The sequence below is a fragment of the Leucopleurus acutus genome (assembly GCF_964270905.1).
Source record: "Leucopleurus acutus genome assembly, chromosome: 1".
Taxonomy (NCBI): Eukaryota; Metazoa; Chordata; class Mammalia; order Artiodactyla; family Delphinidae; genus Leucopleurus; species Leucopleurus acutus.
The window spans coordinates 77,519,912-77,539,863 of NC_139142.1; the positions used below are offsets into that span (position 1 = coordinate 77,519,912).

The 19,952-nt window shown below is 41.1% G+C and overlaps 1 protein-coding gene across 3 annotated transcripts in view; it reads left to right on the forward strand.

Moving 5' to 3' along the window:
- Positions 1 to 19,952, forward strand: part of FMN1 (formin 1) — a gene marked incomplete at both ends in the record, with an annotated part of 398,825 nt that overhangs the window by 298,551 nt on the left and 80,322 nt on the right. For all 3 annotated transcript variants that reach the window (XM_082842082.1, XM_082842083.1, XM_082842084.1), the window contains one exon: positions 5 to 97. In XM_082842082.1, the coding sequence (XP_082698208.1) occupies positions 5 to 97 (93 nt within the window). The remainder of the gene's footprint in view (positions 1 to 4; positions 98 to 19,952) is intronic.

Genomic DNA, 19,952 nt, shown 5'->3' on the forward strand with positions numbered 1-19,952 from the left:
ACAGCAAGTGAGAAACAGATGGCAGTGGTGTGTAAGGAGTCACCAAAGGAGTATCTGCAGCCATTCAAGGACAGACTCAAAGAGTTCTTCCAGAAAGGTAGGAGGTGGGGCGTTCTGAAACGTCCTTCCTTTCTCCGTCTTTCTCTGACACCCGCCGCCCCGTGCATCCCGCCTGAGCACTGGCGGGCGATTCCATGAGACCATCTTTCCCATGGTGGAGCCGTACTCAACGTAGATGGAGTTGTCCTGTAACCTTTATATCACCTTTTCAATCTGCTGTGAGATTTTAAATCCTTTAACATCACTCCTGTGTCTGTAAACTTTGCGAGAGAAGCCTTTCTCTCTTTGTCTCTGCACGGATCCCAAGAGGATCCTCAGTCCCTGTTAACTGATGGACGACGTCCATGCAAGGCTTATGCAGTTGTGCAGGCGGATGGTGATTATCTTTCTGGTTTTACGAGTGTAGCAATTTGGAAACTTGTGTTGTATTTTCCATTCTTTTCAGGAAGGAAAATTGGGGCCAGGTGAATGTCACACATCCAATCACTTGGCAGCCGTCAGCCCTCTGGGGTTAGCGGATGGGAGTGATACGCATGAGACCCAGTACTGACTTAAAAATCTTACCGAGTTATATTCCTTCCTCCATGGTTTTGGCAGGACTAGGGAACTTTTGTTGAGCCCTGGTAGTGAACGTGAAAGTTTAACGCCTTTTGGATATTTCCTATTCTGGTTTCTCAAATTCAGCCTAGAGGTAAAACAAAAATAAGTGTGGGGCACAGTTTCCCATTATAAAATAAATAGGTCATGGGGAACGTGACTTACAGGATGGTGACTGTAGTTAATAATACTGTATTGTATATTTGAAAGTTGCTAAGAGAGTAGATCTTAAAAGTTCTCATTACAAGAAAAAAATGTGTAAGTCTGCATGCTGACAGATGTTAACTAGACTTATTGTGACGATCATTTCACCATATGTACGTATAAGGAATCATTCTGTTGTCCACCTGAAACTAATCTAATGCTGCATGTCAATACTATCTCAATAAAGAAAAAAAAGTGTGGGGTAGTTAGAGGGGTCTTTTGTCTTTGCTAGAAAGCCAGAGGAAATGCATGTGGGAACCTTTAGGGGTGTATCAGCATGCTGTTTCTGTTTATTACTAAGCTACATGATACCACACCATCAACAAAAGACCATTAAGCGGGGTAAAGTATGGCCAAACCACCTTGGAAATTGGCAGGGAAATTCTCAGTCCATGAGTCAGAGAAACTTCTTTCCAGCTGGCCTCTTGGTGCAGAGTTCATTGCTCCCTCCTCCTGGATGAGGTCTCATTTGTGTTGAAACAGAAGTCAGAGTTCTCTCTTGGCCATAGCTGGACCTTATGTGTGATGGAAGTAGTGCCATAATGCCATCAGGCCAAGTATCATTTTGAGAGCAGATAGTAATACCAACACTTACGGGTTATGTGGCTAAAATTAGGTTTTATATGTGATTTCTTAAAGTAGCTGCATTGCTTTATGATTATTTTATGTAAATATAACCTAAATGGCCTAAAGAAGCGCACGAAATATTTCCCTTTGCTGACCCCCAGTTAATAATTTCTACTTTTGATATATGTATAGGGAACTTGAAATGAGGCTCATGTGTATTTCAATTCCATTCCTTTCTTTTTCCCATTTCTATTTGTTTAAATTAAAAATTTTTTTAATTTTTATTGAAGTCTAGTTGATTTACAATATTGTGTTAGTTTCAATGAATATAAAACACAGTGAATATATATATCCCTTTTCAGATTCTTTTCCCTTATAGTCTATTACAAAAGATTGAGTATAGCTCCCTGTGCTATACAGTAGGTCCTTGTTGTTTATCTATTTTGTTATATGTTAAACCCAAACTGCTAATTTATCCCTCTCCCCATCCGCTTTTCTCCTTTGGTAATCGTAAGTTTGTTTTCTATGTCTGTGAGTCTCTTTCTGTTTTGTAAATAAGTTCATTTGTATCATTTTTTTAGATTCCACATATAAGCAATATATGATATTTGTCTTTGGCTTACTTCACTTAGTATGATAATCTCTAGGTCCATCCATGTTACTGCAAGTGGCATTATTTCATTCTTCTTTATGGCTCAGTAATATTCCATTCCACTGTATGTATGTACCACATCTTCTTTATCCATTCATCTGTCAATGGACATTTAGGTTGCTTCCATATCTCGGCTATCCATTTCTATATTTAATTGCTATTATTCTATATCTAGAAAATTCTGCAATGAGTATGTCTGGGTATTATTGGCTCATATACTGTAATGGCCTTAGGATCCTTTCTCTTCAAATTAGCTAACATTTTAAAACACTTATGTTGTGAATTTTTTTCTTTTTGTTGGAAGAAGATAAATACGAAGAGATTTAGAACCCTGAAAATCTTTGATGCCTTGGAAAAGGAATTTGCAAATCACTCTTGGAAGTTCTGTTTTAGCTTCTTCTCTACCAGGTTTCTTAAGAAATTGTGATCTGTTCTGAGGGAGGGAATCGAGTTGAGGCAAACTGGACCTTGAGTCAGGAAAGCAAGGATGTGTCCACAATAAGCTGTTCTAAGAAAGCCCTAGAGCAGTGGTTCTCAACCCTGGCTGCATACTAGGATCACCTCGGGGAGATTTTAAAACTTTCAACACCCGGGCCAAATTCCAGACCTACCACTAGCATCTCTAGGGGTGGGACCAGGTATCAGCATTTCTTTTTTTCACTCCTCACGTAACCCCAGTGTGCAGCCCAGGTTGAGAACCACTATTGTCAAGCTTCGTTCACCTCTTAATGGGTATTCAAAGGTATTTCGTCAGAGCCCGCTATGTGTCAGGCACTGTGACAGACGCTGGCGATCCTAAGATGAGCCACAGACCCCTCGTCCCTCTCTCAAGGACCGTCTTACTGGGGAAAGGTCTGTAATTGAATAAAGGAGTCACCTCTCCGTTAACCAACAGAGGGAAGGGAAGATGGGAAGGACATAGGAATAGCCTCAAATTATGGTTAAAACAAAGTCAGCCAAAATGAGACACAAAAAGAATTTGGAGGAAAGTTACTATTCTAAAATGAATTTTAAAATATAAAAATAAATCTTAAACATCGCCAATGTCATGTGGTGAAAAGAGCCACTGCTGAAATACCTGTGTTACTGTTGACTCATTAGTTAACTGAGTTGGTCAAAGAACAGTCTAGAATTGTGCCGCCCAGTGTGTCAGGCACTGACCACATGCAGCTGCTGAGCAGTTGAAACGTGGCTAGTCCAGACGGAGAGGTGCTGCACAAATCAAACACACAACCAGATTTTGAAGACAATACCAAGAAACATGCAAAATATTTTATTTCTGCTTTTTTATATTGGTTACATGGTAAAATAGTATTTTTAATATATTGGGTTAAATAAGTAAAATATAATATTAATCTTACTTGACCTGTTTCTTTTCATTTTTAAGCACGGCCACGAGAACATCTAAAATTATATCTGTGGCTTGCGTTGTAGCTCTATTGGACAGGGCTGTCTAGAAGTAAGATCCCTTGGCCTTTCCCATCACATCCCTTCACTTTCCTCTCCGCGTTATCGCTTTACCTTCTCAGCTTAAATCCTGGGTTATTGGGACCCAGTATCACAAGCTAGCCCCTCCCCACTTTTGCTCTGGGTCTGGCCGTTGTTTGGCTCTCAGGTAGGGGCGCTTACCTGAAGGAGGTGGCGGCAGGCTACTTCATCAGGCTACGCCTCTGTGGTTCAGGAGGCGGTGCCTTGCTACACTGCAGCATATACAAATGAAATAGCTCTTGGCTACTGTAGAGTTCCAAGTAGTAGTCCCTTATTTTTATGGAGATGGTTCACGGATTCATAGAAAACGTGAGATTTCTCATCTATAAATGTGCATTACCCACTCTGGATAATCAAGTTTTTATGGCAGTTATCGTGAGTGTAGGTGTCATCTGATATGCCACTCATAAGAAACACCATTATTCCAAGTACTACTTAGAAACAGAAATTGCTGCCGATTAAACCATGACACGTCATAGACAACACGAGGGACCCCAGTGTCAGAGATGCTAAACGATGAAAATTCCATCCATTTCGAAATTGATGTAAGATGGTACTGTAATTAGGCGTATAGGAGCAGAGAGGAGGGATGACTGACACTTCCAGGTAAGTCAGGGAAGATTTTGAGCAAAGGAGATGTTTTTGTTCAGATCTGAAAAAAACAAAGATGACGGTGATGTCAATGACAAGCAGTGACAATGACTGCGAACATTTGGTGGTTGCTTCTATATACCAGGCACCTTGGGGAACAGATCATTTTACTTTGTCTTCATGACAACTCTCTGAAGTAAACACTATTATCACCCTGTTGTCCAGATGAGGAAATTTAAGATTAGGAATTCTCAGCAGACAAGTTATAAAGGGCATTCCAGGCAGAGGAAAACACTGCAAAGCTCAGGATGAAAGACTTGACGTGTTTGGGGAATGGCAAGAGACTTGGTGTAGCTATATCACAGGGCGTATGGAAAGAACACAAGACCCAAAAGGAGAGGAGGGTCACAATGTGACTTGCTAAAGAATCTGAACTTTGTCTTACAGGCCACTGAGAGCCTTTGAAAAATAGTATGTATGGGAGCGACATGCTCACGTTCGATTGTTTGTTGTGATGTTGGTGTGTTGGGATCGTTTTGCTTTTTGTTGTTGTTAAGGAATACATTATAGGGAATTCCCTGGAGGTCCAGTGGTTAGGAAGGACTCCACACTGTCACTGCCTACGGCGCAGGTTCGATCCCTGGTCGGGGACCTAAGATCCCGCAAGCCGTGCAGCACGGCCAAAAATAAAACAAAATAAATAAATAAAAATACATTTAAAAAAAGAAATACATTATGACTAAGACAATATAAAGAAGAGTTGGGACAGTAAAAGACTGGAATCCAGGCCGTCAAGCTCTCCTACAGCAGTCCAGGCAAATGATGGTAAGAACTTGAGCAAAAGCAATCACAGTAAAAATAAGAAAGGAAGGGACCTATCAATAAAGCTTTTTGGAGTTACAGGACTAGATGACCTATGAGAAGTAAAAAAAACAGAGGAGAAAAGGATAACTCTCCTTTTCCTCGCTCAAATAACTGGCTGGATACCGATGTGGAGGACCCATTTGGGATGGAATACAATGACGTAAACTTTGGGCATGTTGATTGGACATACATCTGAGACACACGGGTAGAATATTGGGCTCGTAGGAGAGTGCTGGGTGAGACTTTATAGAGGATAGCAGTTTAAGTCATAGGAGTGAATGAGATACCCCAAAGAAGGAGTAGAGAATGAGAAGTTGTGGAGTATCTGAGCACAGGGTATAATATAATAATCATAAATGAGAAAAGATACTTCTGTACTTCCGTAGTATTTAGCAGGAAAGCCAGTTTTCAATTAGGGGCCCATCACTCGGAAAGTCTTAAGCAATTGCCTTCTTTACGCCTGAGAAGTCATACACATGCGTTGTGACTCAGTTGATTCATGGTTAGGCTGATTTTCATATGAGCTGCAGTTCAGTTCTTCTAACCATCATGATGATTTAATGTTCTTATGTAAATCATATCCTGTTGCCACACTCAAGTGGAGATGACGTGCCTGTCCTTCTGTCTTTTATCATTCTTCCCTTCTCCAAAGGCCCTTACCTAGTGTTACTTAACAAAACTTGTTCTTAACTAATTTCACTTTCCTCGCAGAATCGAAAGTAATTTTAACGGCACCCCTTTTCAGAGTTGCAGTCTCCATGGCATCTGAGCCCTTTCCCTGACGTGGTTTTTCTTTTCCACAGTAGTCTCTTATTGATTCCAGTTTACAGCTCCGTTCAGAGTGACCTTGTGCAGGCATTATTTGAGCTCATGTTTTTCCACCCTCAGATCAAACATGGTCATAATGATACGGCCTTCAAAAATGTGATGCTCGCATTAAAAGTCCCCGTAAACGTGGCAGGGATCCTGTAATTGAGAGAAGGCGCAGAACAACTGATTAGATCCCAGGTATAGATCTTTAGGGTGGTCTTTTCATGCTGTTAAATTGGTCATTTGTATTTATAGCTTTGGCAGGGAGGGCTGGAACCTAACCTGGTTCCAATACCAACACTGTCCCACACTTGGCCTTATCTCATTCTCCATTAGTTTTACTTAGCATCCGTGAGTGGACCCAAATCAAAGTAAATCTGAATAAGCCATGTTAGTCCTCATTTATCTTCTGAGGTTCTTTGACCGGCTGAGATTAAAGATATTCTTAACATCAAGAAACTGTTTTCTAGTAAAAAGTGAGTAGATAGATTTACCAAGCTTAAAAAAAACAATAAGTCTGATTTCGCACGTTGAATGCAAAAAGAATTATCTATGTAGCTGCATACCTCGTGATAGCTGGGACTATGTCAGTCTGGTCCTATGCATTTTCTTGTCTCAACATAATATAGGCTTAGCCTGGCCCATAATCGGTGTTAATAATTTTTTTTTTAATTAATGAACAAACAACCTGAGTCTTGTAAAGTGCCTGCAGGCTTCCCCCCCCCCCCGCCCCGCCACATGGGTTTCCTGTGTAAATCCTTTTTAGTATTGGTAAATTGTGCCACAATGTGGTAAGATGCATCTTTGGTCTACAGTGCATGCCTGTGGTCAGGGTCTCCTGGATATCAAAGCATCTTTCTATGTTGCAGATATACATAAATCCATTCTTCATAAATACTTAGCTCAGAGTAGATTGATAAAGGCTGTAATTGAACCTCTATAAACTGTAGAATAAGAGCAGGTTACTAGGTAATCACTTCAACCCCCAGAATGTAGAAAGAAAACCATCTGAGTCACCATATTCACGCCTTAAGATGACAGAGATCAGGACAGGTCATTGATCTGGACAGCGTGACCTGTGAAAGGAAATAATTCTTACATTCTTTACAGAACTTGTGGAAGGAAGAACTGTGGCTGGGAGAACACACGCTCTACATGGGCCAAAATGAGTTCTTACATACATCACTACTCAAAAAAGTACCAGCAGGGATGGCTCCAAATAACATCAGATGGCCGAGAGTTAAGATAATCTGTTGTGATTTCCAGGTCACTGAAGTAGCAGAGCAGTAATCCTTGGAAGGTGGAGAAAGCCATCTTATCAGAGGCTTATTAAGTAGACTCTTATCTGAAAGGATTTAGTTTGAATCAGTTTTTTTTTCCCACAAATTTCTGTCAAGAGCACATATTTGCCCCCCCCCCATCAGTTTCTCTATCTTCTCCTCTCCCACTCACTTCCCCTCCCTCCCTCCTCCCTCTGTCCCTTTCCTCTCCCTTTCTCTCCTCTCCCTCCCCCCTCCCTCTCTGCTTCTCCCCCCTTTTCGCCTCCTCCTTTTCTCTCTTCTCCTTTCTACTCAACCCCCTTTAAGTCTTTTTTTTTTATATCTTTATTGGAGTATAATTGCTTTACAATGGTGTGTTAGTTTCTGCTTTATAACAAAGTGAATCAGCTATACATATACGTATATCCCCATATCTCCTCCCTCTTGCGTCTCCCTCCCACCCTCCCTATCGCACCCCTCTAGGTGGTCACAAAGCACCGATCTACTCAATTTTTCTTTTTGGCCAAGAATCCAATAAGTTGTCTTTTCAGTAACTTTTGTTCTCTTTTTCTTTCTCTCCAATGAAAAGTTTTGCAAAAAGAAGAAAAACGTCTAAATTCTTTTTACTGATATAAATACCTGAAAAAGATTGTCTGCCCCCCGAAAAAGAAAGAAAACTACAGACCAGTCTCGCTATAGTTTTAAAATTCTAAATAAAACAGCACATTTTAAGACCAAATGAAGTTTATTCTCAGAATGTAAAGATGATATGATATAGCGACTTCCGTTAATATAATTCATCACTATTAACATCTCTAACAAGAAAACTCAGATGATTATCTCTTTAGATGCTAAAAAGTGCACGCAACAAAATTCAACTTCCATTCTTCATTTAAAAGCTCAATAACATGTTAACTAGCACATACTTCCTTAAAATAATAAAAATAAATCTGTCATAGCCCCAAATTTGCAACTCTTTTCATAGACAAAAGCTCAATCTATGTTCTATAGAAGACCTTCTAGACATTAAGAAAAAAGCCCAACATCCCATAAAAAAGACAAATAATATGAACAGTGACAGAAGCTGCTTTTTAAACATATGAAAAGATAACACTCTCAAAATGGGAGAAATGCAAAATGAATTACATTGAAATTCCATTTTTTCACCTCCAAGATTGGCAAAATTACAAAAGTTTGATAACAGACTATTGGCAGTATGGTAGCATAGACTTCACTCTTCTACATTGCCTGTGAAAGTGTAAATTGTTACAGTCTGCGTGGAGGTCAATTTAGCAGTATCTAAGTTACAAATGCACATACCTTTTGACTTGGCAGTTCTACTTCTCAAAGCCTACCCTCAGATATGCTCACACATGAAAAATGATTTATGTACCATGTTACATATTGTGACGTTGTTTGTAACAGTGGAAGATTGAAGACAACCTAAGTGACCGTCAGTGATGGAATTATCAAATTAGGGTATGTCTACATGATGGAATGCTAAGCATCTGTTTAAAAAAAAAAAATGAGGAAAGTATATATTGACATGGAAGACTCTAACATATTTTAAGTGGGAAAAAGCGAGAGTGAGAAGAGTAGACATATTACTATTTAACTAAAGAAGGAGGGGAAAATGGATACTACTTAACAAAAATCTCTAACGACAAATACAAAACTGACGTAGGGCTGATATTCAGCTGGTTCTTACCATAACAGCCGGGCACATTGTCTGTTCTGTTCAGTTGTTCAGTCTGTTGGTAAATATTTAGAATGTTACTCCTGAAAATAATCAAAGAGATTCATTGCTGTCGTGGGTAGAAAATGGATGGATGGGGTTCAAAGATACTATGTAGACTTTTTATAAATCTTGATATTTAATCACCGTGTTCCTCTTCAAAATAAATAATTTTTTTTAAACAAACAGCTGTATGGTACTTTGCGATTAAATTTTTTCTCTCAAGACTGCTTCCCCTTTTAGGGTGTTTCCATTGTGGTCCCTAAGCCCACTGAACCTAGCCCTTTCTGTTCAATTTCCAAAGAACTGGAAATTAAATGCTCCCACTCACAGCCTGTTTCCCTCCTTCGGGTGCTGGACTGGTTGACTTAGAAGGACATTTGAGGGCCTCTTGTGTTTTCCTGCTCTCGTGAATGGAGAGCCCGATCTATGAGCTAGTACCTTGCTTTCTTTCCTTGCGGTCCTCCGCCTCAGCACCCCTCCACAGCAGACACACACACACAGTCCCTCAGAGTCTTCCTCCTGCCCTTACATTGCCTCCTCTCATCTTGCCCATGGTTCTGTCACTCTTGTGTGATGCCTGTAACTGAAGTGTCCATGAAGAAACCTCTGTGCTCTAATATGGAGGGTGTTGTATCTTTTCCTCATCTTTTGTTCCCTGCGCCATAATGTATTCTCCATTTCATTTGGGTCCTCTTACTTCTTCAGTACATAGATGTCTTAGGTGTTTTGATGGACCCTTTCCTAAACATACAGGATGAGAGAGTAAGAATCTGTATCTCAGATTACCCTGGCACAGACCATCTTCTAAACCTAACACCAGAGTAGGACGAGTTATCAGGCATTTCTGTCTCAAGACCATCATCAGGATATGACCTCTCCTGTGGGTATTTGGAAAGAAATGCTTCGTCTCCTATTTTTAAGCAATGTCTCTGAGCTACATGCAGGTAAAAGAGAGATGCTGGTGGTTGGATTTGGACGAAAGTGTGGGTTAAGTATTATTAACTCTTACTTATATGGGTCTTCTCTAGAGCCGCAGATATTTAGGAACACACACACGTGTACGTGTGCACACATGACAACAACAGCTCTAAGCTTATGAGACCAAGATGCTTTAGTGGAACAGGAACCGTACCTTAAAATTCTTACAACCTTGAGTAGGGCCTTTAACTATTTAAGTATTACAGCATCACTAGGGCCCATCTCATGATGGTATTGTTGGTGTTGATGTGATCCCTTCATTTCCCTTTCATTGTGGCAGAATCCAAGATCCTTTGAGATTATGGAGCCACAATTACAATAACCCTTTGCTGATGAGAAGCGGCCCCACGTAGAAGTAGGGGATGGAGCCAAGTGAGCCAGGCTCTTTCTGTGTTGAGACCAACTTGTCCACTTGTGAGTTCTCCTTCCATATTTCATTGGCTTTAGAAGAACTTGAAGTAGACTAAGTTGTATCCCGCGGCAGCAGGGTTCAGTAAACTTCTGAGGTTTCATTTATGATACTGAGCCATAATCACACTCTTTAATCTTCCTAGCATGGCTACATGTGCCCTTTTTGGTTAAACCTGTTTGCTTTTTGTGTTTTAAGTGTTCGGAATGTAGCAGAAAGAGCATTGTGCTTGGAGGTAGAAGACCTAGGTTTGAACACTAGCTTCACCACATCTCTGTGTGATTTGGGGCAAGTTTTTAAATTCCTCTTAGCCTTCTTCTTTCTTGTCTGTAAAATGGGAATAATAATCTCTACTGTATAGCATCACTATGAAGATTAAATGAGACCGCGTACATGTGAAACCACCATAGGAACTATAAAGCATCGATAAATATAGTGTGTTATTTTTACAGTGTGATTATTATCCCGCCACCACCCTCTGTGAGAAACACCAATTGGTTGAAACTACTCTCCCTTGGGTTTTCAGTTCAGACAGGCAGTTGGAAGGATTCTTCTTTTGGTTTGATGGTTTTCTTCGGTAGTATGCGTGTGTTCCTTTCTTTTTATTTTTTGTGTATCTATTGTAGGATTTTGATCTGGGGTTACTATGGGGTTCATATATGTTGATCTATAACTATATCTACTTGTTTTAAACTGGGAGTCATTTAAGTTTAAACACATTCTGAAAGATCTACTTTTACTCCCCTACCCCACATTTTGTGGTTTTGGTGTCATATTTTACATCTTCGTGTTTATCCCCTAATTGTTTGTTGTAGTTATAGTTGCTTTCACAGTTTTTTTGTCTTTTAATCTTTGTGCTGGCTTATTTAAGTGGTTGATCCTCAGTCCTTACTATATATTTGCCTTTCCTAGTGGGATTTTCCCTTTCCTATAGATTCTTACTTCTTTTCCACTTAGAGAAGACCCTTCAACATTTCTTTTAGGGTAGGTTTAGTATTTTTTTTAAAATTTTTATTGGCGTGTAGCTGATTTACAGTGTTATGTTAGTTTCAGGTGCACAGCAAAGTGAATCAGTTATACATATACATATATTCACTCTTTTTTTAGATTCTTTTCCCATACAGGCTATTACAGAGTATTGAGTAGAGTTCCCTGTGCTATATAATAGGTTCTTATTAGTTATCTATTTTATATATAGTAATGTGTATATGTCAGTCCCAATCTCCCAATTTATCCCTGCCCCGCCACTTTGTTTTCTACATCTGTGACTCTGCTTCTGTTTTGTAAATAAATTCAGTTGTACCCTTTTTTTGGATTCCATATATAAGTGATATCATATATTTGTTTTTCTGTGTCTGACTTACTTCACTCAGTGTGACAATCCCTAGGTCCATCCATGTTGCTGCAAATGGCATTATTTTGTTCTTTTTTATGACTGAGTAGTATTCCATTGTATATATGTACCACATCTTCTTTATCTATTCCTCTGTTGATGGACATTTAGGTCGCTTCCATGTCCTGGCTATTGTAAATAGTGCTGCAGTGAACATTGGGTAGGTTTAGTATTGATGAACTCCTTTAGTTTTTCCTTGATGAGAAGGTTTTATCTCTCCTTGTATTCTGAATGATACTCTTGCTGGGTAGAATATCCTAGGTTGCAGGTTTTCCCTTTCAGCACTTTTAACATATCATGCCACTCAGAAATTAGCTGATAGGGCTTCCCTGGTGGCGCAGTGGTTGAGAATCCGCCTGCCGATGCAGGCGATATGGGTTCGAGCCCTGGTCTGGGAAGATCCCACATGCCGCGGAGCAGCTAAGCCCATGCGCTGCAACTACTGAGCCTATGCTCTAGAGCCTGTGAGCCATAACTACTGAAGCCCATGCGCCTAGAGCCCGTACCCCACAGCAAGAGAAGCCACCACAATGAGAAGCCCGTGCACCGCAATGAAGAGTAGTCCCCGCTCGCCGCACCTAGAGAAAGCCCACGCACAGCAACAAAGACCCAACATAGCCAAAAATAAGTAAAAGAAAGAAAGAAAGGAAAGAAAGAAAGAAAGAAATTAGCTGATAGCTTTACGGGGCTTCCCTTGTGTATGACTTTTTGTTTTTCTCTTGCTTTAGAATTCTCTCTTGAACTTTTGCCATTTTAATTATGATATGTCTTGGTGTGGATCTATTTAGGTTCATCTTGTTTGGGACCCTCTGTGCTTCCTGTACCTAGGTGTCTGTTTCCTTCTTTGGTTTGGGGAAGTTTTCAACCATAATTTTATCCAATACTTTTTCGCTCTCTTTCCCTCTCTGGCCACCTTCTGGAACCCCTGTAATGCGAATGTTGGTATGCTTAACGTAATCCCAGAGATCTCTTAAACTGTTTTCTTTTTTTTTTTATTTGTTTTTCCTTCTGCTGTTCTGATTGGGCGATTTTCTTTATTCTATCTTCCAGATCACTTGTGCATTCTTCCGTATCACTTTGTCTGCTATTCATTCTTTCTGGTGTGTTTTTCAATTCACCTATTGAATTCTTCACTTCTGATCAGGCCTTTTTATATTTCCTAGTTCCTTGTTAAAATTTTCACATTGTACATCTGTTCTTTCCATAATTCAGCCAACAGTTTTACTACCAATGCTTTGAATTCTTTTTCTGGTAAATTGTTTATTTCTGTTTCATTATTTTTTTTCAGGTTTTTTTTTTTTTCTTGCTCTTTCAATTGAGAGCAGTTCCTCTGCCTTTTCATTTTACTTAACTTTCTCTGCCTCTATGAATTTAGGTGAAACGGTTACGTGTGGCAGTCTTGAAGATGTGTTCTTATGTGGGAGCATCCCTATACCGACTGCATGTGCATGGACACAAGTCACATCTTTCCTCAGGGTGTGCTGGTAGCTATCACCTTGGTAGGGAATGGGGCTGGAGATGGAGGGGCTAGAGCTGGAGCAGGGTATGAGGCAGGACTTCTCCTCTGCTCAGTGGCCATCACTTCCCTATCAGGGACAGGGTCTGATCCCAAGTTGCTGGAGCAGAAGCCCCAGGGTTCAGGCCCAAGCTGTCTCTGTTCCTTTTAAGTGTGTGTTTTCCCCTCTCCCTGCCCCGAGTCCCTTGCCCCAGAGAGGAGCAGTGCTGAAGCAAGTGGAGCCCGTGCAGGCTCTCAGCTCATGTCAGCCGCAGACAGAGGTCCGAGCTGTCTCTGATGCTGTGCCTCTGTAGGCGCCCTGAATTGTTTCCTTCACTCCACTCAGATGCAGCCTCAGGTGCAAGTCGCCTTTGTCACTCATAGCCAATCACTGCCCTTAGTCTCTGCCACCCTATTGTGAAGCCATACTGCGGGCAGGCTGGGGCCCACGGTGGACTCTCAGTGTGTACTGTCAGAGGGTGAGCTGTGGTGGAGCGTCTGCCATCAGGGATCTGAGCTGCTTCTGACGCACTGCTTGAGTTAGCACCAACAGTAGCTGCCGCCACCCCACCCTGGCTCCGCCCCGGAACCAGGTCGCCTCCACGCCCCACAGTCAAGTCTTCCCCGTTGCGGCTGCCCCAGATTCAGCGCCAAGCTGCTGTTATCCCAGCAGTCCTCCAGTAAGCCAAACGGACTCATCTCCCTTGGTAGGATCCTAGGACTGGGGCATCCAGTCTGTGGCTTGACCCACTCACTTCCCAGGGTGGGTGTCCACCTGTGAAATCTCCCTTTTTCCCCTGTGTCCCCTTCCAAGGGTACAGGTTCCAACCCAATCACTTTTCTTCCCTTCCTACCTGGCTACATGTGTATCTTTCTTTCAGCCTTGGCTGTGCAGGACTCCTTCTCCCAGTTTTCAGTTAGTTTTCAACGAGAATTGTTTCACATGTAGGTGTATTTTTGATGTGTACGTGGCGGGAGGTGAATTCCATGTCCTTTTACTCCACCATCTTGATCGGTCTTCAGAACGCTTCTTGACTTCAACAGTTAAATCATAGTGCTTCATTTAATCTTTGCAGCAATCCTTTGATACTGATTTTATTGATATTATCCCTAACTTTCCAGATAAGGAAACTGAGTCTGAGAATTTCATAACTTACTCAAGGTCAGCGTGATCTTAATCCCCATGTTGGTACTATGCCATCCTAATAACTTGGAAAATCACTTCTTTTTTCTGTGTCCCGAGACCTTGGTGGCTATCTAGAAATAAGCATTTTCTCTTACCATCTAAACGAGAAAAACGTGAGCGTAGCAAACTTGTCCACCATAGCTTAACAGCAGCAACTCCGATTCCTGGAGTCCTAATAGAGACCCCATTCCACCTCCCCAGCAGTAACAACAGAAGTTTCATTCGTACTCTGCAAAGAATTGCGGTGACAAGTAGTTCAGTATTTTATGGAATCAGTATTGAGCTCTGCATTCGTGCATAATAGTTGTTTTCATGATAAATTGCTTTGTGTAATTGTCAGCTCAGCCAGCACTTCCTCTTTGGATTCTTGACAACTGTCACTGAGGTTTTCATCAGTGATTGATGGCAACTGCTATCAGATGACTTGTCTTTGAATTACTCAGTTACTGTCTTCATGCTGGAAGAACCTAACACCTGTACTGCCTTCTGGGAGTTACTGTGCAGAATACATACTATATAATATGTGGTTTTGCAGGTAATCACAACTCTGGAAAGGTCTCTTCATTCTTTCAAATAATACAGGTCTGTTTCCTTCGGCTGAGTTCATTTTGCTTTAGAAGAATTGTGGCAGCAGTAGTAGGAACCCAGGACTGCATGAGATAATGCAGGCGGAGAACTTAGCACAGAGCCTGGCACTGTTTATGTCAGCTACCGCTACATTCTCAGGCATTTTACCTCAATTTTATCAAATGGTTCGGAGGACTGAGCTCAGGAAATCAATCACGGAAGTGTTACTTCCCAATGGTGAGAATAGAGGCAGTTCCAAATTCAAATGGCAAATAATAAATAATTACAGCAAAATGTCTTATGTATCAGAAGGAAAATCACGTTCATCTTGTCCTCTTCTCTAAAAGTAAGTCAAAAGCATTGACTATGAGCAGGATTTCCCTAGGACCTGAAGCTTTTTTTGTTGTTGTTATAATTTGTAGATCATTATGTATGTATTCAGAGGAAGAATCAGGTAAGTAGAGTTAGCAGAAGTTAAAAGGTACCAGATATGCATGAGCTTTTCTACAGGATTGTATTCTTTTACTATTAAAATATTTCATTTTAAAGTATAATTGTAATGTCTAGAGTTATACCTTAACGATAAAAAGTATTTACATAGTTAGGTTAAAGATGACATGCCTTACGGATCTAACTTCCTGGCTACCCAAATCAACAATATTACCACCTAGTGGCCACTGAGTTGAACTGCAAGCACACGATCCTTGGGACTCACAAAGAGTCTGAAGAAAGATGAGACTTTGAAAGTTTGCAAGCTGAAGCTAGAAAATGTGATCATTTAATTCCTTAATCCTTTTATTAATCTTTTGAACTGAGAAGAGCTATATCTACCTTTCTCCACCAGTTTTTATATTCAAGTTTTGATTGAGTTCCACTAGCTTTCTTCTGAAAATAAAAAATGCATATCTGAGTAGATCATAACTGTTTTCAACAGAGATAAACAATGGTTTTTCCACTATAGGAAATATGCAGTGTCAGTTTATGTCCTTTAATAAAATTATCAAAAGCTAAGTGCTGGGCTTCCCTGGTGGCGCAGTGGTTGAGAGTCCGCCTGCAGGGGACACGGGTTCGTGCCCCAGTCCGGGAGGATCCCACATGCTGCGGAGCGGCTGGGCCCTTGAGCCATGGCCGCTGAGCCCGCGTGTCCGGAGCCTGTGCTCTGCAACGGGAGAGGCCACGGCAGTGAGAGGCCCGAGTACCAAATAAAAACAAACAAACAAACAAACGAAAAAAGCTAAGTGCTTAGCTTCTTGAAGTGCTGGTCCGTGATAGCGCAGCCTCACTCCATCTCACCAGGACCTTTTTTATTTACCACTTCCCCTCTCTTCCTCTCTCCTTATCATCTACCGACTTGTTGACATTCACATTATTCACTGAAATGAACAAACCATCTGCCTACTGAGCTCATCACCCCATCCCAGTTCCTTGCTGAAATAAATGAAATGTGGGATGAGTAATTGTAATGTAATAATTCTAAGGGAGTGTAATATATTCAAGTAGGTTGAATGCAGGAATCCACTAAAAATCTTATTTGAAATTGCTATTCTTTCCTTAATATTGTCCCTTTGGTTTCATGATTCAAGGATTAAGCCTAATTGCTAACATAATATATGTGCATAATCATCTGCTTTCTTAAACTTAAGCTTCCTCTGGCACTGGTTTCCAGTTTGTAGTCATGGCTGTGGCATTAACGGTAATTGGTCTGAGCTTCGTGTGGTGAAATAGGTTCCAACATGTTGACAGCAATTAATGGAGCTAGTTGGCCCTGGGTAAGATTCAAGGGATGGGTTTTGCATCTCTTTCAGATTGTTTTCTTGTTGTTTCTGTGGTAGTCTCCCAGGAGACTGTAGTGAAAAGGGGGCTGGCTTTAGAATTACACAAACCTGAGTTCAGATCCCTTCCCTGTCTGTCCTTGGGAAACTTATTTCATCCAAATGAGGTTGAGTTCCCTCATCTCAAAGATAGAGGTAATAACACCAATACCATAAGGTTACGGTAATGATCAACTCAGCTAACATATGTCAGCCACCTAGTACAATATCTAACACAGTAATATGCATAAATATTTGCTCTCTGCCTTCCCATAATCGTCCCCTTATGTTCCCTTGCGTTTTGCTGTGACTTACATGTCTTAAGCAGAGTCAGATTCAGTTCCATCTAAGATTCTTTGTTGATAATGGACTCCCTTTTTGTTTTGTTTTGGTTTTTTTTGCCCTACTAGTGCAGACATAGTAGCTGTTCAAATTGTTCGTTCAATGATAAGGTCTTCCTATGTTCTAGGCACTGTGCTACGTGCTATTGATTCAATGATGAGCACAGTCTTTGCTTCTGGAATTTATATCTGCAAGTAGAGATTATAGCCTGTTGGCATTAGGAATCCACACGGTATATTCTGGTTATCTGTTACTGTATCACCTCAAAACTTAGTAGCCTCAAATGCCAGTTTATTACTGCCTGTCACAGTTCTGTGGGTTGACTAGACTCAACTGGGTGGTTCTTGCACTGAGTTTCCCATGAGGTTGGAGTCAGAAGGTGGCTAGATTTGGAATCACCTGATGACTTCTTCACACACATGTGTGGATCCTGGGCTGGGATGGGTAACACAGGTGGAGGATAGCTGGACATCTCCTAGTCCATTGCAGTCTCTCCACATGGCCTGGGCCTCCACACAGCATGGTAGTCTTGGGGTGGTTAGATTTCCTACATAGTGGCTGGCTCTTTCCAGAGCAAATGTTCCCCCTCAGAAAAACCCAGAAACTACTAATCCTCTTAAAGGTTAGGGATAAGACATCATGTCACTTTTGGTCAAAGAAGTCCCAAGCCAGGCCATTTTCAAGAGAGTGAAGCGATAGACCCCACCTCTCAATGGAGAGCAGTGCTTATGTATTGGGAAGGAAAGAATTGATGGTGGCCATCCTGGAGGCAAGTGACCAGAGAGTGTAGTTGACTGTTCCTCAGTTTCATGTCCCTTGATATCTAGACTCTGAAGCAAAAGCCAGTACCTACCAGTTAACTTAGTAGGATTTGCAAAGCTGACCATTAGTGCTTGCCGTAGGAACAGGGATCGATATTGCCTTTAGGGGTCAGACAGATGGCAAAATAGAAATGTGTTTGCTCTGGTCCCTTTAATTCTTCAGGACAGATGATCTTTCCAGGGAATGAGATTTCATCACTCTCCTCAACCTCCCTCTGAGGAAATGTCCTTATTTCTCTGTGTCACTTTGAGGGAAGAAATAAACAGCCTCAGAAATAGTAGCCTCACAAACCCACCTTACCAAGTGATTCACATGTTCATGCACCTATTTTAGCACATAAGAACCACCACTATCTGGGTGTATTTCCTGGGACTCAATATCAATTCCCATTTGCTGCAGTTTCTACTCCGCTTCTCTTGCGATGTTCTCCTTGGAATTGGAGCCCTAACACATCAGTCCCCTGAGAACCCAACACTTCGTGCTCTTGTTGCGGTAAAGACTTTCCTCCCTCCTTTTCCCAGGGACAAGTGGCCTATAACCTACTCTCCTAGGCCCTTTCCTACAACGTTATAATCTTTTTTTAAAAAGTATCGTTCGGTGCACTAAAATAAAAACCACGAAAGTTAACTTCCCCAGCACAGACATGAGAGAGGAAGAAAGTTGAAGCTGCCACATTCTTATTGTCAGTATAAATGCTGCTTGATTTAAGGTCTGGATTTAACTATTTTATACCTTTTAAAGAATAACTTATCAGAAAATTGACAAAATTGGGAAGTTGGGTGTTTCCTTTCCTGTACTCTTGCCTTCAGTAAAATTGTCCACTCTAAAAGCCCAGCGATTTGACAGAAGATCAGGCAGTCGTCCACTACCAGAAACGCATCTGCTGGAATATTTTAATCTAATATGAATCCATAGAGTTGAGCTTTTTCCCTAAGAGGGTTAAGAATCTTTTAAAGACAGACCTATGAAGACTTTCCTTAGCTACAGCAGGTAATTGTGGTCACGTGGGATCAGGATTTGTCCTTTGTACTCATATGAGTTCTTTCTGTGCTTGTCAGGGCTGTCGTCGTGAACCATCTTAACTATGAACTACTGAATAACAGAGAAAGTACATGCGACCAATTGCAGTCTGCATAGATGTGCTTAAAAATGCTTTCTGATGGAGATGGGATGGAATATATAGGTTTAAAAGCCACTTCTAAATCACATTGAAAATATTTTTTTCGATTGCTATTTTATCTACCAGCTTTCTGTTCCTGAAAATATAGATGAGAAACCAAAATCTGAAATTTATGTTCAAGTTTATGAGTTTTGACTACGCGTTCCAGGTGGATTGATTTGCAACACCACCTGTCTTAATTTAAAATAATGACATTGTTCCCCTGGATTGATATACCCTCTTCTCCAGGGACACGCTATGTATACTGCGAGATTAGAATACCATATGTGTGTGTGTGTGTGTGTGTGTGTGTGTGTGTGTGTGTGTATTTCTCATAAATATGAAATGGACAACATCCAAGAGGCATCTAAGGAGGACCAAGCTAAGAAAGTTGCCTAGATTGTTTCCCACAAACTGTGATAATCCAAACTCCACCAAGATCAATGAGCTGTCGGGAACCAGGAAACAAACATTCCAAGCAGAAACATCTCAAGTGATAGCCAAAGGGATGAAGAAAACCACTGGCTGGATAAACTGTGATAAATGGTGGTGTTTTGTTTTTAAATTTTGTTCCTATGTGTAAGTGCCTCTTTGAGCCACAGTTTCTGTGTAATGCAAGCCCTTTGTACTGTGCGACACTCCTGTCTATGTGTATCTTCCAAAGACTGGGGAGGGTGGAGTGAGGAGTCATCATTTCTTCTTTAAACAACTATTTCTCACACTGTTTAGAACTTAACCAGTTGCGTGCATTCTCTTTGCAGTACTCCAGTTGTACAAATTACTGTCCACTTATTGCTCTGTATGCATGGGACACGCAAACCCACTGGCACAACTGCCCCTCGTGTTTGTACCGTTTTTATACATCCCACCTCCTAGTCATCCCAAGGATTGCTCTGCTCCCCACGTCTGCCTCTCCCCGCAAGCAGCCATCTTTGCCTTGGTGCTGAATGAGGTAACCAA